Here is a 24,318-nt window from a genome sequence, read left to right as displayed (position 1 = left end):
AACCCCTGCCCCAGACCACCGAACCCAGACCCACCTGATCTAGTCACTAGCCACGCCCCTATTTGGTAGCTCCTTCTCCTGGCACCGCCGGGACCAGTGAGCTCAGCCCCGTCTGGCCGCGCCCATTGGTCACGCCCCCTACTGGTCACGCCCCCTTAGTGACTCCGCCCCCGTCTGGCCCTGCCCTTGTTGCCCGGGTCTCACGCCTCACACGCTCAGCAGAGCTGAGTTGTGAAGGGGCGGGCTGCACCAGCAATCAGCGAAGCCCCAGCCCCCGACCCCGCGCCCATGGCGGCACCAGGACCCCGTGCCTTGCAGGCTGTGCTCTGTAGCTGCTGCTGCTGCCTCCTGCTGTGCACTCAGCTCTCTGTGGCTGGTAACTCGGGGCCGGGTCTGATTAGGCATCTGGGCAGGGGGAGGTGGAAAAAGCCTCTTACCCAGGAGGGGCCTGGGCTTCGGAGGTGGGGAGGAGCCTTTCCAGACGTGTCAGGGCTCCAGGGGTGGGTAGAAGAAGGGGCCTTCAGCTGTGTGTGGAACCCTGTGTTATATAAAGGCTCTGGAGTGTGGAGGATTAGGGCGCTTTAGAGGTATGGCAGGGAAGGTGCCCCAGTTGCATCTGGGGAGGTGGCTCCAAATGTATCTGGGAATCCCAGGTATGTGCGAAGGGAGGGGCTCTGGGTGAATGTGGGAAAGGTTCTTGTTCTGTATAACCATGTGTTTGTGGCACCTCCAAGTGTGTAGAGGGGCTTGGGGGTGCTGCGTTTTTGTATGTGGGAACTGAGGTGTGTGCACAGGGATGGAAGCCCCTGCAGCTTCAGTTCCAGGACTTGTTCCCTTGTCCCTGTCCCCTTGCCCCTGCCCCTGCCCCAGGTAAAGGAGCACTAGGCTTTGGGCGGGGTGCCCTGCTCCACCTGAACATCTGGCCAGCTGTCCAAAGGGGCTGCAGAGAGCTGGAGCTCTGTGAGCGTTGTGTGGAGGGGGACAGAGCACACAACGTCTCAGGCTGCGTGTGGGAGAAATGCCACCCCGAGGAGCCAGGTACAGGATGGAGGTGGGCCCACTCCACGTTTAATGCCCTCAGCTCTGAACCCCAGGGCCTTAGCCCCTCTTCCCAAACCTCTTCCCTGCACCTTCTCCTACCAGGACACTGTGTGGCCCAAGCTGAAGTGGTCAAGGAAGGCTGCTCTGTCTACAACCACTCAGAGGTGTGTCCAGGTAAGGGTGCTCCCCCTGGCCTAACCCAAGTTGGAGGGAGAGGAGCGGAAGTGTCCCCCAGCCAGAGCTTGCCCTCCAGAAAAGAGCCAGCCTCTCTTGGAGAGTGACCCATGTCCTTGTAACACCTGGATCCAGCCTTAATTCTGCCTTCAACTCACTGGATAGTCCCCTCTCCTCTGCACTGTTTCCTCATCTGTAAATGGGTAGAGTTTGGGGAAAGGGCGGTATCTAAGACAAGTGTGTATATGTGCATAGTTCTCCTTTTTACTTAAAGTTTTGGAAGTTTAAAAGAGACTGGAGGGCTTCCTGGAGGAAGTGACATTAGAGATGAGCCTTGAAGGTAGAGATGGAGAGAAGGCAATCTGTCAGAAGGAACTATATAAACTAAGGCATGAAAGTATTTCAGGTTTACCTGAATCTTGGGAGAGGGTGCTGATCTGAGCAGAAGTCAGGCTGTTGCCCTGGACTGGAGTTTCTCTGGCAATCAGGGGACGGGAGGGCTATTTATTATGGATTCTCTGTTTCCTCAGCTGCCCACCATCACCCCACCTATCAACCGAAGACAATCACAACAGGTAGGTACCTTCTGGAGGGATGGGGTGATAGAAGGACCAAAGATGCAGGGAAAGACAGGCCTGGGTTCAGCCATTGTTGTGGTCTGTGACCTCAAGCCTGTGACTCTCCCTTTGAGCCTGTTTCCAGACTTAAGTAAGCAATGGGCTGGATAATACCTACTTTGCATAGTTTCTGTGAAATTTTTGAGATTATGGGTATATCTTGACTGGTTCAGTGTCTGACACATAGAAACTGATCAAGAAACAATGGTTCCCCCCTTCTCCCACCACCACCAGTTCTGGGAACTCAAGGTGGATGCTCTTGAGACCTGTCCTTGGTGCTGAGGCTGTGTAGCTCAGGTTGCCAGTAAGAAGTGGTCCTCATTGGCCACTTAATGCAACCTCCAGGCCCAGACGGGGTCACAAAGCAGGTTCCAAGCACAGCAGAAGCAAGAACCCCGCCTCTTGGTTCCCACTGCCCCTCAGGGCCTGGAGGTCACCGAGCTGGGCAGGGGTGGCTGAAGAGGCCCGTGGTTAATTAAAGCCAGAAACACGATCTTGAGGTTGAATTATTGATGGCTGTGCTCTCTCCAGCTCAAGCCCCAGATCAGCCTTGTGTGGCTGATTTCTGCATCTTTTCCTCCTCATCCTTCAGTGCCCTTCTCTGGGGCTCCCTGAGCTGCAGCAGGGGCCACCCTGTGCCCTTCATATTCTCAGACCCCTCCCTGCTGAGAGGTGGACCCAGCTTGAGGGGCCAGCTGGGCCCCTGTCCACTGTCCCAGGGTACTCTCCCACCCGCTAGCCCTGCCCTGCCCTGGGCACTGGGCCCAAAGACTGAAATTGAATCTGTGGTGGAAGTTGATGGGTAAAGTGGCACAGCTGGGAGCCACCCAGGCACAGCCTGGCAATCGTGAGCCCTGACTGTACCTTCTAAGGGCCAGAGGACCTCATAGGAATCCAGCTCTGTCCTGACTGGGGGGTGACTTTGGGCATGCTGACCCTCGGAGCCTAGTTTCTCCCTCTGACATCCACTAGCTAGCCTCCATTTACCTGCTCACAGGTGTTGGCCTTGCCCAGTCAGGGCCTTTCTTCTTCCTCTTTCTTCCCCCTGTAAGGGCCCCTGACATTGGGTGACTCTGGGATCTGCAGGGTTAAGAGTTCATGTCATCTTTGTCTGGGCTCTGAACCCCATGACCCGAGGCTGAAAGGACTCTAGGTTGGTGGGTCCATCCTCACCCTGTAGGCCAGTTTGGGACAGGCAGGCTGGGGGGGAGTCCAGCTCCCCATTGGGCTTGTGTGAACAGGAAGCCCAGAGAGGGTGTGGGAGGCATAAGGCCACAGAGCAACTCATAAGCAGAGCCAGGCCAGGCAGAGCCAGCCCATCCTGCCTCCCACCAGGCACTTCCCAAATGCCCACGGCACGATCTGGGTTGACCTACTGAGCCTTGTGTTCAGAGCCCCCATTGTGAGGATGGGCCTTGAAGTGCCTGCTTTGGTTATGGGATCAGGGCTGGGATCCTGGTGCATGGTAGCTTGCTGTGACCTTGACCCTGCCCTTCCCCTGCAGGAAGCCCCCTGGTCCCTGAAGGCCCTAGCCCTGGCTTTGATGGAGCCAGCTTCATTGGGGGTGTCGTGCTGGTGCTGAGCCTGCAGGCAGTGGCCTTCTTTGTGTTGCGCTTCCTCAAGGCCAAGGACAGCACCTACCAGACACTGTGAGTAACTGACCAGCTGCTGGAGTCCTTTTGTCCCTAATTCTCCTCAGTACCCAGGGAACTCTTTTCCCCATGAGGTAGCAACAAGAATAATAACTTCTGTCCCCACCATGAGCCACACCTCTTCAGCTGTGGGGCTCCCTCTGCCAGATGTGGGCTGGGACCAGGACTCTTGGTTCAGCCTGGGCCAAGTGTCTGAGACCCCAGCTGAGCCCACCTGTGTCTTTGCCTCCTCGTGCTGCCACAGGGAGGAGAACCAGTAGGGGATGCCCAGGTGAGCCTTCGGCCCTGCAGTCCTGTGACCATAGGCCGAGCTGGGGCCATGTGTGCAATTTGATTTTCTCCGAGAAGAGGAGCCATGCTTGAGCCCCTGTGTGCCGTGTATGCTGTGGGGTGGTTCGCTGCCGCCCACATTAAAGTGTCTGTTCTTTCAGCCACTGCCTGCTCTCTGGGGGTAGGAGTCCTTGGCCCAGCTGAGGCAGGGCCACCTCCCTGAGCACCCTCTCTGTCTGGTCCCCACAGAATCTGACCCTCTCTGGGCCTGAACTCCACATGGAAGGGAAGAAGGACACAGAGGTTGCCTTCTTGGTGCCTCGTGAGCACTGGGGGTGGGAAAAACTTGGCCATCAATTACTGGCCTCTGAAACCCTGAAACAGGGTTCAGACATCCCCTTCTGTCCTGGGCCAGCGGAGAGCATCCCCACCCACCTCCTGTGTCATCATCCATTACCTGCGGAAGGCCCCTGGCCTGGCACCTGGCTTCTGTGCCTGCTTCTTCCCAGCGATCTGCCCTGGGCACTGGCCCCAAATAAAGAACTCCTTCCAGCACTGTTTATATCTGTGTCCTGGGCGGCATGTGGGTTGGAATGGAGGTGGTGGTATGGCCACTGTCCTCTTCTTAACAGGAACCCTACCTAGGACTGTTGCTGTTGCCTTTTAAAATATCTTCATCTGTTAACTGTTATACTGTCCACCCCCTAGCCCTTTACAGTTGAGGACACACTTGGCAAGGTAAGTACGCTTGCTCAAGGTCACACAGCCACTTACAGCAGGCTGGGGTTTGAATCCAGATTTTTCTGACTCCAAGCTGAGCAGAACATCAGAACTCCCCTTCGGAAGCTTCTCCAGGCTCTCTCAGCTCCCTAAAGTTAAGTTTTGACCTCCGAGTTTGGAGGTAGAGACGCTCTGGCCATCCCTGGGCTCAGAAGTCTTCTCCTCTAACGGTGGGAGCACTGATCGGGCACTCGCTGGGAGGCAGGCCTGTGGCTATGGGTCTGACACCTTTCTCCTAGGAAGCTGGAAGGCAGCAGAGAGTAATGGTTGTGAGTTCAGCCTGTGGAGCCGACTGCTCTGTGTGAACTCGAGCAAGTTATTTAACAGCTCTGGGCCTCAGTTTTTTCATCTGTAAAGTGGGAATGACAACAGTCTCCATCTAGTGGGATGTGGAGAGAGTTCACTTCATTCTAGGGCACCCTGTCCACTCTTACAGCTGTGGACCTTCTGGGTGAGCCTTCTGCACCTCCTCCTTCCTGCATCCCAGCCTCCCTTCAGTGGGGTCTTTGGCTGCAGCTGGAAGGGCTCTGAAGTACCCTGGGGTTCACAGGTAGCTCCGCTAATCTCTGGCCCCACAATCACACCGTCACACAGGGTGCTGAACACAGCCGTCCAGCTCCTCACTCCTGCCTCTCCTCCCACACTGAGCCCACCAAAGCTGCCTCATCCTCTCAGACGTCAGCCGCCCCTTGGAGCTCTCCTGCGTCTACTTGGATTCACTTCTTGTTACCCAGCTTGACTTTCTCTCTTCTCCAAGCCTTTGCACACGTACCTCCTCCTGCCAATCACCTTCCCCTGGCTTCTCCCTCCAGCAATTTTTTTTCCTTACCCTCTTCTTTATTGCATGCTTTCAAAAAGTAGTAAATGCCTATAAGGAAACAAAATGTTTCTATAAAGAGTGATATAGAGGTTTATATAAAGAATGAGAATCATTCCTCCCTGGTCCCACTCCCCAGAAATAACTGCAGTAAACAGTATGTGTGGAAGTCCCTGGATGGTGCACATAGTGAACGCATTTGGCTGCTGACCAAAAGGTCAGAGGTTTGAGTCCACCTAGAGGCACCTCATAAGAAGAAAGGGCTGATAATCTGCTTTTGAAAAATCGGCCATTGAAAATCCCACGGAGCATAGTTCTACTCTGATATGTGTGGGTTGCCATGAGTCAGAATCGATGGCAAGTGGTTTAACAGTGTGTGTCAGACCTTTCTCTGTGGATTTACAAAATATATAGCATATTCATGGAGCCCTGGTGGTGGTCATGGTTACGTGCTCAGCTGCTAACCAAAAGTTGGGCAGTTCAAACCCAACTAGTGGCTCCACTGGAAGAAGACCTGGAAATCTATATAAATTACAGCTAAGAAAACCCTATGGGGCAATTCTGCTCTGTGACATGAGGACACGGTGGATCAAAATTGGCTCAGTGGCACCCAACAACATATATCCATTTAGCTGTTTTGAAATAGAAAATAGGATCATATTCTACATGTTGTTCTGCATGTTTGCTCTATGACTGCCCAGAGGTCATAATTTACTTGCCTGGATCCTAGTGATGCCAGCTGGGGCCCGCTGATGGTTATGAACCACCCTGGTGAACAGGCTACTCAGTGTGGGCACAGCTGCGGAAGTGTTTTGGGAGGACAGATTCCTAGAACTGGAATTGCAGGGTCTCAGGGCATCCATCCCATATATTCATCACACCGGGCAGACTCCTCCTCCACCTCCATTGGCACCCCCTGCACCTCAGCTCCTTCCCCTCCCTACCAGTAATGGGCCTGACACAGAGGAGGCCCTCAGGGAGGGTTTGCTAAATATATAAAGGAGCCCTCCCTCCCCTCCCCTGTGACCACCCACCCCTTCAGCTCAGGCCTCATCCCTCACATCCAGACCTTGACACCTGCCTCCTCTTTGGCCTCCCAGCCTCCCGGGCTCCCCTTGCATGGGCTGCCCACATGGGTGACCTATATTAACAGCTGTTTCTTAAGCCCTGTAAGGGACTCCTCGAGGGACTCAAGTTGGGTATTAAGTCACTTTCTTAAGGATACTTTAGCTCTGGTGGGGAGCATGGGGCTTGGGTAAATATCTGTGGCTCTGGGCATAAAAATTGTCACAGAGAATACAAGTTATGTCCATATCAGCCTTGGTTTCCCTTTCTCTATTCATTCATAATAATTGGCCTAACCCAAGCCATGGTCTTTTCCGTCACCTCATATGCATGTGAAAGCTGGACAATGAGTAAGAAAGACTGAAGAAGAGTTGACGCCTTTGAATCATGGTGTCTGAGAAGAACACTGAAAATACCATGGATTTCCAGAGGAAGGAACAAATCTGTCCCGGAAGAAGTGAAGCCGGAATGCTCCTTGGAAGCAAAAATGGCCAGACTTCGTCTCACCTACTTTGGTCATGTTGTCAGAAGGGACCCTTTCCCTGGAGAAAGATATCATGCTTAGTAAAGTGGAGGGTCAGAGAAAAAGGGAAAGACCCTCGACGAGATGGATTGACACAGTGGCTGCAATGATGGGCTTGAATATAGCAAGGATTGTGAGGCTGGCACAAGACGGGGCAGTGTTTTCTTCTGTTGTGCATAGGGCTGCTATGAGTTGGAGCCAACTCAATGGCACCTACCCACAACAACATACATTCATTTAACAAATATTTATTGCAGGCCTGCTTTGTACCAGACCTATAATCCAGATCCAGTCATAATGACTATGAGCAGGCTGTGTAAAGATCGGAGATGATGACCAATAGCAACCAGTGTGTCATCTGGGGTGCCCTGGGTGTCCAATAAGTGGTGGCTGTGTTCATTATCGATACTGTTGACAAGGATCAGGGAAGGATTGCTAGTGCAGATGGCATCAGGGCTGGAGGTCTTCATGAACAGGTGGGATTTCACAGGTAGAGAAGAAAAAGAGACTTCCAGGTGGAAGGAATAGCATGAGCCAAGGTTCAAAGGCAGAAAAACTCTGTGTGAATTCAGAGTCCTGGAGAGGAGGTTGGAGAGCCCTGAAGGCCAGGATCAGGAGTTGAACTCTGTCCTGTGTGAACAGGGCAGGGAGAGTGCCCATTCTCTCTGGGGCTGAGGGAGGGAATGCTCCTACTTCCTGCTGGTTCCAGCCTGGGTGGGGTGTAATTGGGGGACACTGGGAAAAGTCTGGCTCCACATCCCCCTACCAGTCTGGCCTTCATTTAAGTTGGCATCTTCCCTCTTGTGGCACCAGCAAAACAGACTGATTGTGGATCCCACCCACCCTTCTTGCTGCTCCTGCTGTTTGGAGAACCACCTGCCTGAAGACCCAAGTGGAGAATTCAGGCTCTGAAGGTAAAAGAGACCTGATTTTGAACCCAGTTCTGCCACTTGACTATGTGACCTTGGACAAGTCCCCTCCCCATCAGACCCTCGACTTCCTCCCCTAGAAAATGGGCATGGAGGCAAGGAGGAGGCAGTGTGCCATCTGAGGCTCTGTTTCAGAAGAGGAACCATGGAAATTTTTTCAGAGAAACAGCGACTGTTGGGGAGAGATTTCAAAGAGGGAAGTGGTTATGGTGAAGTGCCTCAGGGAGCCCCCTTTCCTGCCGAGGGACTCAAGAGTCTCCTCCCAGCTCTTCATGTGGCAGAGTTGTTCAGGCTGCTGCTGAGCGCTGGGAGGGAACCAAGGAACTAAAGGGAAACTGGGGATTCTGGGCAAGGACAAGGCAGAGGGAAAAGCTGGTGGTTTTGGAGCCAAACAGTCCTGAGTTTGAGTCCCAGTGTCCCTGTGACTAGTGGGTGACCTTGGGCAAGCAACCTGGCCCCTTGGCACTGCTGCTTTCTCACAGGGCCTGAAAACCTCCACCTCATAGTTGCTTTGAGCTCCTGTGAGATAATACTGTCCCTTCCCTGCCAGAAGACTCCCTGAGCTTCCACAGTGAGAAGCACTTTACCACCTATAGCACTGACCATAGGAGCTCTGGTAGCATAGTGCCTAAGGCACTTGCCTGCTAACCAGACGGCTGGCGGTTCAAACCCAAACCCACCAGCCACTCCTCGGAAGGAAGGTTGGGCAATCCTCCTTCCGTAGTGATACTGCCTCGGAAACCCAAGGAGGGGTCGCTATGAGTCGGGGCCGACTTGACAGCAAACAACAACAACAACAACAACAAGCACTGACCATGACACCAAAAAAAAAAAAAAAAGCCAACTCACTGCCGATGAGTCCATTCCACTCATAGCGACCTCTCCTTGGGTTTCCAAGGCAGTATCTCTACGGAAGTAGATTGCCCAGTCTTCCTTTCGAGGAGTGGCTGGTGGGTTCGAACCACCAGCCTTCTGGTTAGCAGTCAAGTGCCTTAGGCACTATGCTACCAGAGCTCCCACAATATCAGCAGGGGCAATTGTGTGGCAGTTGTCCATGGTGCCTGGTGGTATGGATCATGCTATAAATTCAATCTTAATGGACAGTATGTGGTGTCTGAGGCCACAGCCCACACATATGGCATTGACTGGGGCTCGGGCTGTGGCATGGGTCACCCCTATTGCAGAGTTCGGACAATGCTTCACTAGGGCACCCTGGCAGCTCAAACCCTTATCTTTCCTGCACAGCTTCCGGACCCTCAGCCACTTCTCCCCCTTGCCAACTGCCTCTGATCTCTGCCCACATTTAAAATAAAGTCATTCTAACCCCTTCCTGGCTTGCAAGACTCTTCTAGTTACTGGGAAAAAAAAATCTAAGAGGGCAGAGCAAGGATATAGGTTTCAGCTCCATTCAAAGAAGGCCTTCCTTCCAGTCACAAAGGTGGAAGGGACTGCTTCATAAGGAAGTGAGGCTCCTGTCTCTAGAGGTATGCCAAGTCAAGGCCAGAAGGGCTCTCAGTGGACAGCATGGAGGAGATTCAAGCATTTACTGACAATTCCCCTGAGTCCTCTAGGTCCTGCAAGTGGATGGCTTTGTGTAGGAATTGCACAGCTTTCTCACCCTCTCTGTTGCCTAGGTGCCTGGCCCTTCTAAGATGTCTGTTCCCCAATCCTAGCCTCTGTTGTAAGCCAAGTTCTCATTTTCTGCCTCTTCTTGCCTGTTTCACTGGGGCCTAGCTTGAACCTAGGGTCAAACCATTTCTCTTCTATGGGGCAACAGGACAGTGAAACAGTAGCCAGTGAACTAACACTTATTGAACAGTTAGTTTGTTCAAAGCCACATTCTAAGTAAGTGACAGAAAAACACATGGTTACAAATAATAATAATAAAATCAAACCCACTGCCATTGAATTGATTCTGAGTCATAGTAACCCTTTAGGACAGAGTAAAACTGCCTCATAGGGTTTCCAAGGCTGTAAATCTTTATGGAAGCACACTGCCTCATCTTTCTCCTGTGGAGCAGCTGGTGAGTTCAAACTGATGACCCTTTGGTTAGCAGCTGAATGCTTTACCCACTGCACCACCAGGGCTCCTCCAAATAAATGGTTTGGAGTCTGCTATCTATAGTCACGCTAAGACACTTGCCTGCTAACCAGACGGCTGGCGGTTCAAACCCACCAGCCACTCCTCGGAAGGAAGGTTGGGCAATCCTACTTCCGTAGTGATACTGCCTCGGAAACCCAAGGAGGGGTCGCTATGAGTCGGGGCCGACTCGACGGCACATAACAACAACAACAACAATCTATAGTCACAGGTAGTCCTAAGTTTCAGTCTTTCTCTGTCATGTAGCTGAGCAATCTTGGACAAGTTACTCAACTTCTCCAAGTCCCCAGTTCCTGACTTCAGGGTGTACTGAAGTTTACAATATGTTGCTGCCTCAATCACTAATTCAAGGCTAGAGATGTTTCAAGTATTTAGAGCTGGGAAGGGCTGAGGTTTCTGAGTTCTCCTTCAGGTGGGTAGAGAAATGTTTGCAGTGGGTATGGTAAGATGGATCACTTTATATGGCCTTTCTCACTATGGTCTTGTAATACCCACACAATGACTGGGTCTATGCAAATAAGGTGTTTGTGGCCCACCAGATAAGGTGTCTAGGGCCCACCAAGGGGATTGAACAGCTTCTAATAATGCAAATAAGGTGCATGGGACTGCTGTTGGGGTGGGATCCTGCCAATAAGATGTATAGAACCCTAAGGATGGGATTGGTCAGTTTTCCCATCTTCCTAATCTTAAAAGAGCCAATCCTAGAGTAAAGGATTGACCTTAATATCACCAAGAAAGAATGGCTAAGAGTGGAGCATCTGTTTTGGACCTGAGGTCCCTGCATTGAGAACCTCCTAGACCCAAGAGACAGAGCTGTAACAGGAGACAGCAAGAGATGATGAGAAGCAGTGGCAGAGAAACAGAGGCAGCAGAACCAGACTGGCAGCAGGTGCAGAGCTCTTCCCAGCCCATGGAGAGTAGCAGCTCCAGTGGGTGTGCTGAGTGCCTTTAGGCCAAAGCTTTCTTGCAGAGTGGGGTGCCTCTGAGCACTTACTGGTGGAGTTACAGAACTTACCCGACCAGGGCAGAGGTCAGGCAGAGAGGATGAGGACCAGAGAGAGGCATTCCTGTGGGCGTGGCTGAGAAGCAGCTGTCCTGATTGAAGAACTGTATCCTGAGTCATTCCTGATCCTGAATTGTTAACTGTTATTACCTTAATAAACCCCATGATCATGAGTATTGTCTTTAAGAACTGGTGACCATTGCAATGAATTATCGAACCTAGTCATGAAGTGGGTTTCGTTCTGCTGTGCATGGGGTCGCTATGAGTCGGAAACGACCTGACAGCACTTAACAACACAACAACAACAGTCATGAAGTAGAGAGTGCTGTGGGAAGGACTTTGGTGTTAGAATTAAAAAAAAAAAGGTGGAAGAGAGGAGGACATATGGTTCAGCTCCACCTCATAGGAATCAGCCTCGGGTTGTTGATCTTGATTCTCCTTCCACCTTGTAAAGTTAGAGGAGGTCAGACATCCTCACACCACACCATTTTTACAGTGAGGAATGGCTTCTCAAGTCCCATCATGGGTTCTGGGTGGAAGTAAGAGGTCAGCAGGTCTCCACAGTAGGTTGGTTTCTGGGGAAAGGAGCCCCCCTGGCAAGAGGGCAAAAGTGGTGGCTCAGATGCCAAATTCCACACCAGGGCTGAGGGTCTGCTGGCAGCCCACGGAGCAGGCTTCTCCCTTTCCAGTCTGTCTGCACACCTGGTCCTGGAGGACACCCACTGTTCACTGTTCTGCACACACTGGTGTCTCCGTGGATTCATTCATTCAACAGATCCCTCCTGCATGCAGGACCTGATGCACCTCTTCCCGAGCGCTGGTCTGAGCTCATCCTATGAGCGCTTGCTGTGATGAGTCCACAGTGGTTGGCGTGCACAGGGGTACAGGCTGTTCCGGAAGCGGCCAGTCTGAGAGGTTCTGGCGGGAGAAGAGGAAGGGAAGAGCCCGAGTCGCAAGGGAGCGGCACTGCTCGAGGGCTGAGGGTGGAGCTTTCCCGGTCGGCCGGCCGGGAAGGGGCTGGGCCCGGCCTACTTGTGAGGGCAGGAGAAAGCTACAGCAGGCGCGCCCATGTGGTGTCCGGGTGTCTGACGCGCCCGGACCTCTGCCCGGGATTCCCTTTGTGACCCTGATTTACAGATTACCAGATACCGCAGATTCCCGGAACCCACTCCCCAATTTCAGACCCTCAAGACCTTACAAGTCCAAGCCTGGATTCTGCTGTGGACTCTACATCCTCGGAACGAGATCTTCGGCCAGACTCTAGATACCGCAGGAAAGTCCCTGATTCCGACTAGATTTCCGATCCCGAAATCCCTGGATTCGCCGACCCTGGCTCCTGCGCCGCCCGGGTTGCCACAGAGCAGGGAGCCCAGTGCCTGAGCGCCCTCGCATGGCGGGGCCATGCTCGTGGTCCGGGACCCTGGAGCGCGCCGGCAGCTGCTGGCAGGACCCCCTGGCAGAGGCACTGAGCCCGGGCCGTCCGCCCGCGTTGCCCCCCGGCCGAGGCTGCGCACGGAGCCGGCCGCTCAGCGTGGTCTACGTGCTGACACGGGAGCCACAGCCCGAGGCCGAGACCGAAGGGGGAGCCGAGGCGGAGCCGCTTCCCCTGCGCTGCCTGCGCGAGGCCTGCACACAGCTCCAGGGGCCACGGCCGTCTCCGCAGCTGCGCACCTTGCCCTTCGGGACGTTGGCGCTGGGCGACACTGACGCCCTTGATTCCTTCTACAACGCGGGTGAGCTCGCGGCAGGGACCCGGCCGTCCAGGGGCGGGGTTTCAGGGCGCTGGGGCGGGGCAAAGAGGGCGGGTCTAGGCGGCGCCAGAGAGGAGCCAAAAGGACCGCAGGTTCACGAGGCTAGAGAGAGCTAAAACTGGGGGAGTTTGGGTCAGGGCCTTTTGGAAAGTAGAATTTAGGGGTTCTGAAGCTCAGAGCGGGACTTAGCGGACCCAGGCCCCGTTCGGGGATGCAGGGTTGAGGCTTAAACATCCTGGAGTCCGGACTGGAGTGGGGCTGGGATTGAGGCGGGGCTTAGAAACTGTGGGCGGGGCCATGGCAGGGCGGGGCCGCGGTCCCGCACCAGTGGAGCTGGAGAAATCGGTCTCCGATGATCTTGCGCGGAGCTCTTGGGGCTGTTGCTGGAAGTGGATACTGGACGATGGAAAGGGGACGAGGCTGGAGGCTGCAGTTTAGGGATCCTGACATACCAGTAAGGACAACAGTTGGTGATGCAGTGGTTAAAGCACTCGGTTGCCAACCTAAAGGGGGACCGTTTGAACCCACCATCCCCTCCGCGGGAGAAAGATGTGGTAGTCTGCTTTTGTGAAGATTTACAACCACGGAAACCCTATGAGGCAGCTCTACTCTGTCCTGCAAGGTCTCTGTGAATCGAAATCAACTCTGATAGCAACCAGTTTAGTTTAGCATACGACTTCCGAGGATTGGGCTAGAGAGGCAGAAAGGGAAGCAAGGGAATTCAAAGATACTCTGTTCTGGGCGTGGGAGTTTAGTTTATGAGGCCCCAGCAACCCCAAGGGAATGGGCAGGGCCGGTTGGGCGAGACAGAGGGCTGTTCTCTTCTCCCTCCCACTAACCCAGGCACCCCGCACCCCATCTTATTTGTTCATCCAAGAGTCAGTCTGAGAATAGTGTTTGCTGAGATGTCCCATAAGTCACTGTCCACACATGAGTGCTGTGCCGACACCGAGGACACAAAGACACACACACAATCATAGACAGACAAACAAATCGCACATTGTTCACACACAGACACTGTCACGCAGAGATAAGGTCGGACACAGTTATACACACAGACACAGACATACCAAGGTCTACACACTCTGCTGGTGCCGACTCCTTTCAAGAACCGATTTCTGTGGGTGCACAACTCCTGCTTCTCTAATGGTTTGGAACAGGCTCTCTGGGCTGGGCATAATTGCCCCTGCTGTGTGTGCCCACTGGCTCCGAACAGTGGGATGAAGGGCACACTGGGTTTAACTTCTTCAAGGGGACAGTGGCCCAGTGAGCTCAACATCTCTTCTGCAACACCACAAATATAGTTCTGTGTAAGAGCCAGACCAGAGACCAGACTCACTGCCATCGAGTCGGATCCGACTTAGAGCAACCCTTCCTTGGGTTTCTGAGGCAGTATCTCTATGGAAATAGATTGCCCAACCTTCCTTCCGAGGTGTGGCTGGTGGGTTTGAACCGCCAGCCTTCTGGTAAGCAGTCAAATGACTTAGGCACTGTGCCACCTGAGGTGCTGTAAGAGCCAGAGGGGCCCTAAAAGGGGGAAATGGAGACCCAGAGAGGCTTTGCACCCTGCTGGAGTCACACTGAAAGGCAGGCTGACCCAGGATGGATCCCAGGCTTTTTCTCACCAAGCTCCAGGGCCTCCACCTCTGTGCCTGCAGACGTGGTGGTGCTGGAGGTGAGCAGCTCCCTGGCGCAGCCCTCCCTCTTCTACCACCTGGGTGTGCGAGAGAGCTTCAGCATGACCAACAACGTGCTCCTCTGCTCTCAGGCAGAACTCCCTGACCTGCAGGCCCTGAGGGTAGGTGGCCAGGTGGCTGGCTGGTACAGGTAGTCATAGGGCTGGGCGGGGCCTACCAAGAGCACCATGTCTGACTCTCTGCCTCCTACAGGAGGATGTTTTCCAGAAGAACTCGGTGAGCAGAACCCCTCCCTCCAATGTGCCCTTTGACCTCCGTGATGACCTATGACCTCCACCATCCTTTCTGTCCTCCCTTTAGCCCCTGATTTCCCATGTGATCCTCTATTCCCTGTTACCTCCCTTCATAATGTGTATGTACCCCTTCCCTGCCATTTCAGTCCCCACTGGTACTGACTTCTGACTTTCACTGATCCCCGACCTCCTCCCCCCCAGGATTGTGTTGGCAGCTACACACTGATCCCTTATGTGGTGACGGCCACCAATCGGGTGCTGTGTGGTGATGCAGGTGTCCTGAGGGGCCTGGCTGATGGACTGGTGCAGGCTGGGGTGGGCACTGAGGCCCTGCTTACACCACTGGTGGGCCGGCTGGCCCGCCTGCTGGAGGCCACACCCACAGACTCCTGGTAATGGGGGACTCACAGGGCAGGAGCACCAGGAGGGGGCTGGTGAGAGTACAGTGGGCTGGGCCTGAGATGCTGGCTGAACCATTCTCTCTTCTCCGTCCTCTGCCCTGGGCACTAGTGGCTATTTCCGGGAGACCATTCGGCAGGACATCCGGCGGGCACGGGAGCGATTCAGTGGGCAGCAGCTCCGGCAGGAGCTGGCTCGCCTGCAGCGGAGACTGGACAGTGTGGAGCTGCTGAGCCCTGACATTGTCATGAACCTGCTGCTCTCCTACCGTGACGTGCAGGTGTGTGGTGCACAGAGGGGCAGTGGGGCAGTGGTCACAGCTAAGGTCACTGCTATACAGGCATTTAATGTCAGACAAACCCAGTTCAGCTCCTGGCTGTGCCACTTGCTCAGTGGTAGCTTTGAGCAAATTACCTAACCTTTCTGAACATCACTGTCCTTATTTGTAACAGGGGGTGATCATGGCACTGCCCCCAGGGTAGTTGTGAGGTTGGGGCACACAGTGGGTGCTCTAAGTAATGTGTGATGTCTGCTCCTGGGCCGTGGGTGGAAAAGTGAGGGGAGAGGGCCCAAGATTAAGGTTTTTCTTAAGAGCTCGGAGCCAAAGGAACCCCCAGAGGCCATCATCCCAGTGCTTCTGCCTCCTTCTTTAGGACTACACAGCTATCATTGAGCTGGTGGAGACGCTGCAGGCCTTGCCCACCTGTGATGTGGCTGAGCAGCACAATGTCTGCTTCCACTACACCTTTGCCCTCAACCGGTGAGTGGCAGAGCAAGGCTTGGTCGTGGCCATGTGGGAATCTCTGTGGCATGGGTTTTCGCTGTGCAAGATCATTGCTGCCTGAGATGACTACTATTCAGGGAATTTGCTGACCTGGGTCACTGATGTCAAAAGGTCTTTGTTGTTCTGGGTTACTGAATCCCTTGGGGGGTGGGGATTATTGCCCCTGGAATGATCACAGCTGTCCAAGGTCACTGCTATTCAGAGCTGTTACAGCAAGGAATCCCTGCCATCTGGTGTCACTGCCTTTAAGGAGGTCAGGGCTGACCAAGGTCACTGCCAGTTTAGGGGCATTATTATCAAGCCCTGAAAGGATCTCTGGTGTCCAGGGTCTGGTGGTCCCTGGACAGAGTGGGGCAGGGCCATCGAGTGGATCTCCAGCCCATCATCCCTTGCCCCCAGGAGGAATAGGCCTGGGGACCGTGAGAAGGCGCTGGCTGTGCTGCTGCCACTGGTACAGTGTCATGGCTCTGTGGCACCTGACCTGTACTGCATGTGCGGCCGTGTCTACAAAGACATGTTCTTCAGCTCTGGCTTCCAGGACGCTGGGCACCGGGAGCAGGCCTATCACTGGTAAGGGGCACAAGGAAGTGGGCAGTGGGCTAAACTGGGGGGAGGAGGGATGGACCTGCGGGTATCAGTCCAGCCTGTGTCCCTTCCTGTCTCAACTCCTCCCACCAGGTATCGAAAGGCCTTTGAGGTGGAGCCCAGCCTCCACTCGGGCATCAACGCAGCTGTGCTCCTCATTGCTGCCGGCCAGTGCTTCGAGGACTCTGAGGAGCTCTGGCTCATAGGTAAGTCCTCATCCCGGCTTCTCTGTGACCCTACCAGCCGGAGCTCTGAGGGGCCTGGGAAAAGGGCCTGGAGGGAAAACATGGTTGGGACTGAGCTTATCCCCTTTTGTACACACATCTGAGTCCACACACCTGTCCTGTGCTCTCACATGTCCTTGAGACCACACCTGTTCCCAAGTTCACACCTGTATTCTTTACACCTGAATTCCATAAAGAGTTGTGCCTCCTCACCTGTGCCTTAGTTCTTACTCCCTTCTGAGATCTTGCCCACCTCTGAGTTTTCACGCATATTTATGTTCATGCCCACATGAATGGTGTGGCCCTTGTCCACATGGTCCTTGTCCACATCTGTACCTATATACTCACTGGGGCCCGTTCCCCTTTTCCCCAGGCATGAAGCTGGGCCGCCTGCTGGCCAGCAAAGGCTGCGTGGAGAAGATGCAGTATTACTGGGACGTAGGCTTCTACTTGGGTGCCCAGATCCTTGCCAATGACCCCTCCCAGGTGGCGCTGGCTGCAGAACAGCTGTACAAACTCAATGCCCCCATATGGTAGGTCTTGGCCTGGCCTAGGCTGTCAACATGTCCTGTACCCATGTCACTAGCACTCTAGCTTGAGCCCTGAGCTAATGACCTGGTCCCTTCAAGGCTAGTGCCTAGGGCACCCAATTACCACATTCTGGACTACATACAAGCCAGCCTGCTCTCCCTGGCAGTGCTGGCTGGTGCTTGGGGTGAGCTGAGGACAAGGCTGTGCCTGCAGGTACCTGGTGTCGGTCATGGAAACCTTCCTACTGTACCAGCACTTCAGACCCACCCCAGAGCCCCTCGGAGGGGCCCCACGCCGTGCCCACTTCTGGCTTCATTTCTTGCTGCAGTCCTGCCAGCCATTTGAGGCCACCTCTCCGCAAGGCAACCAGTGCTTGGTGAGGTCCATTGGAGTAGCAGGGTGGGGGTGGGGGTTGGCCCATTCTGACCGTCTCTCTCGCCACCTGCAGGTGTTGGTCCTGGAGCTGAACAAGGTGTTGTTACCTGCAAGGCTTGAAGTTCATGGCACTGACGCAGACCCAGTCAGCGCTGTGACTCTGAGCCTCCTGGAACAAGAGACCCAGGTGAAGTCCCTGCGGAAACCCCTCACTCCCTACTGCACACCTTTCAGTGGAGTCTTTCTTCGGTCCCTGGGCCCCTCTCGCTGCCTGCAGCACCCGCTCAGACTCCCTTTCTTCCTCCAGGACATGCCCTCCAGCTGGACCTTCCCGGCTGCCTCCATCTGCGGCGTCAGGTGAAAGGTGGGGCCCGCGGGCCGTCACTCTGGAGGCGGACTGGCTGCTTACCGCCTGGTGCTCATTGGTGTTCTTCACCCCTTCCCAGCGCCTCCAAGCGGGACGAGCGCTGCTGCTTCCTCTACACGCTTCCCCCGGCTCAGGACGTCCAGCTGTGCTTCCCCACCGTAGGGCACTGCCAGTGGTGCGCACCTTTCCGGGAGGGGTACTCTGAGGGCCAGGGCTGCTCGGGGAGTGCGGGAAAGGAAAAAACAATTCCCCTAGGTGCTCTCGGCACGGGAGGGGACGATTTCTGCACAAAGGGCCCCTCCTGCCGGCCTGACCTCCCCCACCCCTAGGTTCTGCGGCCTGATCCAGACCTCGGTCACGAATCCGGATTCCACGGCACCCGCAGAAGAGGCGGAGGAGGGCGTGAAGGAGGTGCTGGAGGTGAAGAAGTGGGACAGGGAGCTCGAAGAGGGGGAAAGGCGGAGGGCCCTGCTGACCACCCATCTCCCACCGCCCCTCACAGTTTGACTACGAATACTCAGAGACCGGCGAGCGGCTGGTTCTGGGCAAGGGCACGTATGGGGTGGTGTACGCGGGCCGTGATCGACACACGAGAGTGCGCATCGCCATCAAGGAGATCCCGGAACGAGACAGCAGGTGCGCACACTAGGCCCTCGGGCGGGGCTGAGGGCACGCGAGGAGCCCTGTGGGCGGGACCACGAGTTTAGAGGGTTCCGTGGGCGGGGCTATAGGCTGAGGCCTCCCGGATGCCTAAAGTACTGGCCGAGTAGGCGGGGCCATGGGCTAAAGGAGCCTGTGCTCAGGGTGATGTGAGTGGGCAAGAGGTGAGCGGGCGGGGAGTACTCGGGGGCGTGGCCTGGCTAGTGCTGGAATGGGTTGAGCATCTCTACCCAAACTTGTCCCGTTTTTCTCTCTTCTGCCTCCTCCGGAGAAGCTCTGGTGGCATAGTGCCTAGGGCATTTAACTGCTAACCAGAAGGCTGGGGGCTCAAACCTACCAGGTATTCCTGGGAAGGAAGATTGGGCAATCTACTTCCGTAGTGATACTGCCTCGGAAACCCAAGGAGGGATCACTATGAGTCGGATCCGACTCGGTTGCAGTGAGTTTGGTTTGGTTTTTTGGTACCTCCTCCAGGTTCTCTCAGCCCCTGCATGAAGAAATCGGTCTGCACAAACGTCTGCGACACAAGAACATCGTACGCTATCTGGGCTCAGCCAGCCAGGGTGGCTACCTCAAGATTTTCATGGAGGAAGTGCCTGGAGGTACCTGCCCTGCTACCCTGCGTGGGCTGGGAATGAAACTCTGTGTGTGTGCAGGGCCTAGGGGTGGAGCGAGGAAAGGTGGAGAACCCTAGGAGGAAATGAACCCCAGCCCAGAATTAACTGAAAGAATGGGGTTGGGTAATGGAGTCTGGACCAATGGGTGTGCCTGGGCCATGAGCAGAAGTTTGGGCTGGGACAAGTGGGTGCCGAGGATGAACTTGGACTGTATCTGACCAGGCAGCCTGTCCTCCTTGCTGCGGTCAGTGTGGGGACCCCTGAAGGACAACGAGAGCACCATCAGTTTCTATACCCGCCAGATCCTGCAGGGACTCAGCTACCTGCATGACAACCACATTGTGCACCGGGATATCAAGGTAAACCCTGTGGCTGGCCCACCCTGGCCTTCTGCTGGTGGTGGGGGGTGGGGTTGGGATGGGGAGAGATGTGGCTCTAGACTGTGGCTGGCAGTTTAGACTAACCAGGCAGACTCTTTGCAAAGGGTGAGGAATTCAACAGGGAGGTTACTTAGAGCAGAAGACTAGAAGCTCATAAATGAAGTCAGACCAGGTATCAGCTCCCAGAGGGGCATGTAGGTGGGATGGCAGGGGAGGCTGGGCTCCCCAGGAAATAGTGCCCTAGAGTGGGGTCCAGTTCTGATGTCAGGGGCCCAATGTCCACTGGGCACAATGTCCACTCTGCCCAGGGAGACAATGTGCTGATCAACACCTTCAGTGGGCTGCTCAAGATTTCTGACTTTGGCACCTCCAAGCGGCTGGCGGGCATCACACCCTGTACTGAGACCTTCACAGGTAACAAGGTGCAGGAGTGGTGAGTGGGGATGCTGGCTAGGGCAGAAGAACTCTTAGAGTCTTCCAGGAAATAGGGTCTCTCCTGGGAATGGAGTTAGAGTCCTAATGGGAGGTAGGGCAGATGATTGCATCAGGAGTGGGGTGATGGAATCTAGACTTGGAGCTTGGATAGGTGATGATGTTGAGTTCAGTGCCTGAAATGGAGCCCAGGGGTATTGATGCCGGCCAACATGGGTGTTGGAGGCCAAAATGGGTGATAGAGCTCAAAGTGTTTGATGGGACCCTGCTGTGGGTGACAGAGTCTATGAATGTGATGGAACCTAGTATGAGTAATGGAAGCCTTGGGAAGTGATGGAGCCTAGGATGGGTAATGAAACTCAGGCCAGATGTTTGATGATCAGGGTAGATGATAGAATCTATTTTAGATCATGGAGTTCAGGGTGGGTATCCTGAAGCCCCTGCAGTAGTGAAGCTTAAATGAGCATTTCTGCTCCTGGTTCTGTCCTAGGAACGCTGCAGTATATGGCCCCAGAGATCATTGACCAAGGCCCACGAGGGTATGGGAAGGCGGCTGACATCTGGTCATTGGGCTGCACTGTGATTGAGATGGCCACAGGTCACCCACCCTTCCATGAGCTAGGGAGCCCACAGGCTGCCATGTTTCAGGTAAGACCTAGCACACAAAGGTAGGGGGGTGTAGACTAGGCCCTGAACATCTCTAAACTTTACCTTGTTTGCCCTTCCTGACTCCCTCAGGTGGGCATGTATAAGGTGCATCCACCAATGCCCAGTTCTTTGTCAGCTGAGGCCCAAGATTTCCTCCTCCAAACTTTTGAACCAGACCCCCGCCTCCGAGCCAGTGCCCAGGCTCTACTGGGGGACCCTTTCCTGCAGCCTAGGAAGAGAAGCCGCAGCCCTGGCTCTACCCACCATGCTCCACGGCCCTCAGGTGCTAAGAGGGTGGAGGGAGTGAGCACACTGGAATGAAGGGAGGGGAGCTGTGGAGGCGACAGGGCTGGGGTGGCGGTGGCCTAGGCTGACCACCTTGTCCTCCCTCAGATGTCCCTTCAGCCAGCTCCACTCCCTCAGCTGACTCCACCACCAAGTCCCAGACATTCCCATGCCCTCAGGCACCGTCTCAGCACCTGCCCAGCCTCCCAAAGCGTTGCCTCAGTTACGGGGGCACCAGCCAGCTCCGGTGAGAGCCTGGGATCCTGGGTGGGTTCCCTTAGCTTAGTTTTGTCTTTGTACTCCCTCCAGGAAAAAAAAAAAAAAAAGCCTGGGTGCTTTGATCACTTGCATGGATGGCATTTGGTGCCTACTGATGCCCTCTCTCAGATGCTTTTACTTATATTTATTGTCCATCTTTAGTGCCTGCTTTACTTCTTTTATCCCTGTAAGACAAGCATTAAAGTAAAAGTCAGTATTCAAACCCGGTGGTGGACCTAGTGGAACGGTATCGCTGCCCTGCCCTCCATCATCCACTCTCCAATGCCCCCAGAGTGCCTGACGATCCCGGGGCCGAGGAACCCGCATCCCCCGAGGAGAGTTCGGGGCTGAGCCTGCTGCACCAAGAGAGCAAGCGCCGGGCCATGCTGGCCACGGTGCTGGAACAGGAGCTGTCTGCGCTGGCAGACGGGCTGAGCCTGGAGCAGGAACAGGTGCGGTGGCCCGCCCCGGCGCCCCCTGGTGGTCGAGCAGGGGCAGGACTCCCGCTGATGCCGGTGTCTCTCTCGGCTTTCGGGTGAGGACACTCGCTGAAGACTCCTCTTTCGTGCTCAGGGTCCTCGGCTTGGCAGAAACCAGGTAGAACAGCTACTGCGCTGCCTCCGGGCGCATATCCACACTCCCAACCGCCGGCAGCTGGCCCAGGACCTGCGGGCGCTGCAAGGACAGTTGAGGAACCAGGGCCTTGGGCCTGAACTTCTTCATGGACCACTCTTTGCCTTCCCGGATGCGGTGAGGAGAGCTTTCACACAGTTTGTTAAGTTGTTGTTAGGTACCATCGAATCTTTCCAAATCATGGCAACCCTATGTACAACAAACAAAACATTGCCCAGTCCTGTGCTATCCTCACAATCGTTGCTGTTTGAGCCCATGTTGCAGCCACTGTGTCCATCCATCTGTAGAGTCTTCCTCTTTTTCACTGACAGTTTTTCATACAGTTAGGGCCGTCCAATTAGAGCTCCTTGTGCCTGGGAATGTGAAAGGACTTGGGTTCCAACACCTCATGTCTTCTCCGTGAAGATGGAAAGGAACACCTTACTCCACTCCTAGCTACCCAGCCCCTTCTTTAACCCTGAGTCCACCCACCCCCTTTCCTTCAGACTGGAGACCTCCTAGGCCTTTCCAACTCAAGCCCCACCCCTATTTGAGGCCTAGCCTGCTCAGCTGCGCCCTTCCACTTTCTCCAGGTGAAGCAGATCCTCCGCAGGCGCCAGATCCGCCCACACTGGATGTTCGTGTTGGACTCACTGCTTAGTCGCGCTGTGCGAGCAGCCCTGGCTGTGCTAGGTCCGGGTAGGAGGGGAGCGGCGCCTACCAGCAGACCGAGGCTGGGACCTTAGGGGGCGTGGCAAACGCGGAATGGGGCCAGTAGGGGGCGTGGCCTGTAGGGGGTGTGGTCGGTAAGGGGTGCCCAGCCATAGCAGGGGCGTGGCCAGAGGGTCAGAAGCCGGTGGGGGAGTGGCCAAAGGGCTTCTTGCAGATCGCACTGTGCAGAGCTGTCCTCCATTAGCAGTCCTTTGCCAGGGTCTGGGGGCCTCAAATGGGTGTTCTTGCCCTGACTGAGCTTAACCCACTCGGAATGGCAGAGGTGGAGAAGGAGGCAGTCTCCCCGCTATCAAAGGAACCGAGTAAAGAAAAGGGGTACCAGGAGGAGCAACAGGGGACACTTGTTCAGCAGAGCCCACTTCTGAAGGAGCCTGAGCATGGACTTCCACCTCTGATGGTGCAGCTGGGCTTCTTGCAAGCAGAGACTAATAGGTAAAGTGCCTTGGATCACCCTTAGCCTCTATACTGGTTTCACCTCCACTGCATTCTAGTCTTCTTCTGCCCTCCAACAGGCTTCGAACTGTCCTCGCTGAAAAGGAACGAGAGTGCCAGGCCCTGATGCAATGGGTTCTACAGCAGGTGGATGGGGATGCTAGGACCCAGGCCCTGGCCCCTGAGCCCCCAGGTGAGTAGAGCCTGTTGGAGAACATGAATGGGGGGTGTGAGGCAGCTTCTGGCAGGTGAGCCCGAGGCTCATCACCTGACTTGTCCTTGACAGCTGCTTTCCCAGTGGACCAGGGCCTGGTGCAGTGGCTGCAGAAACTGACTGTGGATTCTGGCACCATCCAGACGGTGAGGGGGAGGGTGCTGGCTATCACTGACAACCCCACCAACCAAGGACCCCTATCTCTGTCCATCTTTCTTCTTTCTTCCTCTTAAGCAGAGAACCTCAATACTTAATATAACCTTATCATCATATGGATAAGAAAACTGAGGCCCAGAAAAGGGTGTGATTGGCCCTAACATCTGAAGACCTCTTTCTCTGGTTTTATTTCTCCTTGTCTGTTTGGGTTTTTGTCCATAACCAGTTGCTGAACCACAGCTTCACCCTCCACGCCCTGCTCACCTGTGCCACTAGAGATGACCTCATCTACACTGGCATCAGGTATGTCCTGGGCCTTCCAGGGCTGACTCAGGCATATGCCCTCATGCTGGCCACATCCTGACACCTAGCTGCAGGCCTGCCCAGGTTCCTCCCTGGGAACCATAGGGTCTCCTAGGGCAGAGAGGGCATCAGGCAGACATTGGGTATCAGAGAGAGCCCAGGGCCTTGTTCTGGCACAGCCATAATGAGCTTACTACCCCCAGGGGAGGGATGGTGTGCCGTATCTGGAGATCCATCTTGGAGCATCGAGCAGGAGCCAGGCCAGGCATCCCCGGCCTCCAGGAGACTGAATAAAGGCATCAGAGTCAGGAGGCCAGACATAAGGATGAATGAAGGAAGAAGACACAAGCAGCTTCTGACATACCTATCCCAGGACCCAGGGGCAAGTGGAGGAGGCTTAGTGGACCCCAGGCCCAGCCTCCAATGGAGGGAACCAATCACAGAGCACTGCCAGGCAAACACTATTAAACAAAATGTTTTTGTATCCTTGTCTTCGGGACATCTGACATATATGTATGTGGGACTATATATGCTGGGACTAGTCCCTTGAGGTGTTTATGTTAAGTCTGGAGTTCCTTCATCTGTCCCAAGCCCCCTTCACTTCCTTGGCTCTTTCCTGCTGCCACCCACCCCCCAGAAGACATCAGCCCCTTGATGCCCTTAGAACAGAT

The 24,318-nt window shown here is 54.9% G+C and overlaps 2 protein-coding genes across 2 annotated transcripts; both read left to right on the top strand.

Moving 5' to 3' along the window:
- The first annotated feature begins 288 nt into the window (after positions 1-288).
- On the top strand, positions 289-3,485 carry CD164L2 (CD164 molecule like 2). Its single transcript, XM_007935797.1, has 5 exons — positions 289-376; positions 871-1,038; positions 1,144-1,215; positions 1,746-1,790; positions 3,337-3,485. Exons 1-5 carry the CDS (start codon positions 289-291, stop codon positions 3,483-3,485), a joined length of 522 nt encoding a protein of 173 aa, XP_007933988.1.
- An 8,877-nt stretch (positions 3,486-12,362) lies between these two features.
- Positions 12,363-23,941, top strand: MAP3K6 (mitogen-activated protein kinase kinase kinase 6). Its single transcript, XM_007935889.1, has 29 exons — positions 12,363-12,705; positions 14,382-14,521; positions 14,613-14,636; positions 14,855-15,045; positions 15,164-15,332; positions 15,706-15,812; positions 16,236-16,406; positions 16,515-16,627; positions 17,019-17,178; positions 17,390-17,552; positions 17,625-17,738; positions 17,859-17,908; positions 17,998-18,093; positions 18,248-18,338; positions 18,421-18,554; positions 19,053-19,180; positions 19,418-19,554; positions 19,884-19,989; positions 20,498-20,655; positions 20,746-20,938; positions 21,049-21,187; positions 21,491-21,650; positions 21,772-21,948; positions 22,404-22,509; positions 22,803-22,974; positions 23,055-23,167; positions 23,261-23,334; positions 23,571-23,647; positions 23,851-23,941. Exons 1-29 carry the CDS (start codon positions 12,363-12,365, stop codon positions 23,939-23,941), a joined length of 3,897 nt encoding a protein of 1,298 aa, XP_007934080.1.
- The last annotated feature ends 377 nt before the right edge of the window (positions 23,942-24,318 follow it).

The sequence above is a fragment of the Orycteropus afer genome, unplaced genomic scaffold (assembly GCF_000298275.1).
Source record: "Orycteropus afer afer isolate SDZICR_OR568_19922 unplaced genomic scaffold, OryAfe1.0 scaffold00031, whole genome shotgun sequence".
NCBI classification, from domain to species: Eukaryota; Metazoa; Chordata; class Mammalia; order Tubulidentata; family Orycteropodidae; genus Orycteropus; species Orycteropus afer.
The sequence above is the reverse complement of the archived record's forward strand: the minus strand, read 5'-3'. Positions and strand labels throughout refer to the sequence as shown.

Excerpts from the sequence above, each read along its gene's own strand:
- CD164L2 (XM_007935797.1), top strand. The coding sequence starts at position 289 with ATGGCGGCACCAGGACCCCGTGCCTTGCAGGCTGTGCTCTGTAGCTGC. Across the intron at positions 1,216-1,745 it reads CCACTCAGAGGTGTGTCCAG|CTGCCCACCATCACCCCACC; the intron begins GTAAGGGTGCTC and ends CTGTTTCCTCAG. Across the intron at positions 1,791-3,336 it reads ACCGAAGACAATCACAACAG|GAAGCCCCCTGGTCCCTGAA; the intron begins GTAGGTACCTTC and ends CTTCCCCTGCAG.
- MAP3K6 (XM_007935889.1), top strand. The coding sequence starts at position 12,363 with ATGGCGGGGCCATGCTCGTGGTCCGGGACCCTGGAGCGCGCCGGCAGC. Across the intron at positions 17,553-17,624 it reads CGCAAGGCAACCAGTGCTTG|GTGTTGGTCCTGGAGCTGAA; the intron begins GTGAGGTCCATT and ends CGCCACCTGCAG. Across the intron at positions 18,555-19,052 it reads ATCCCGGAACGAGACAGCAG|GTTCTCTCAGCCCCTGCATG; the intron begins GTGCGCACACTA and ends TACCTCCTCCAG.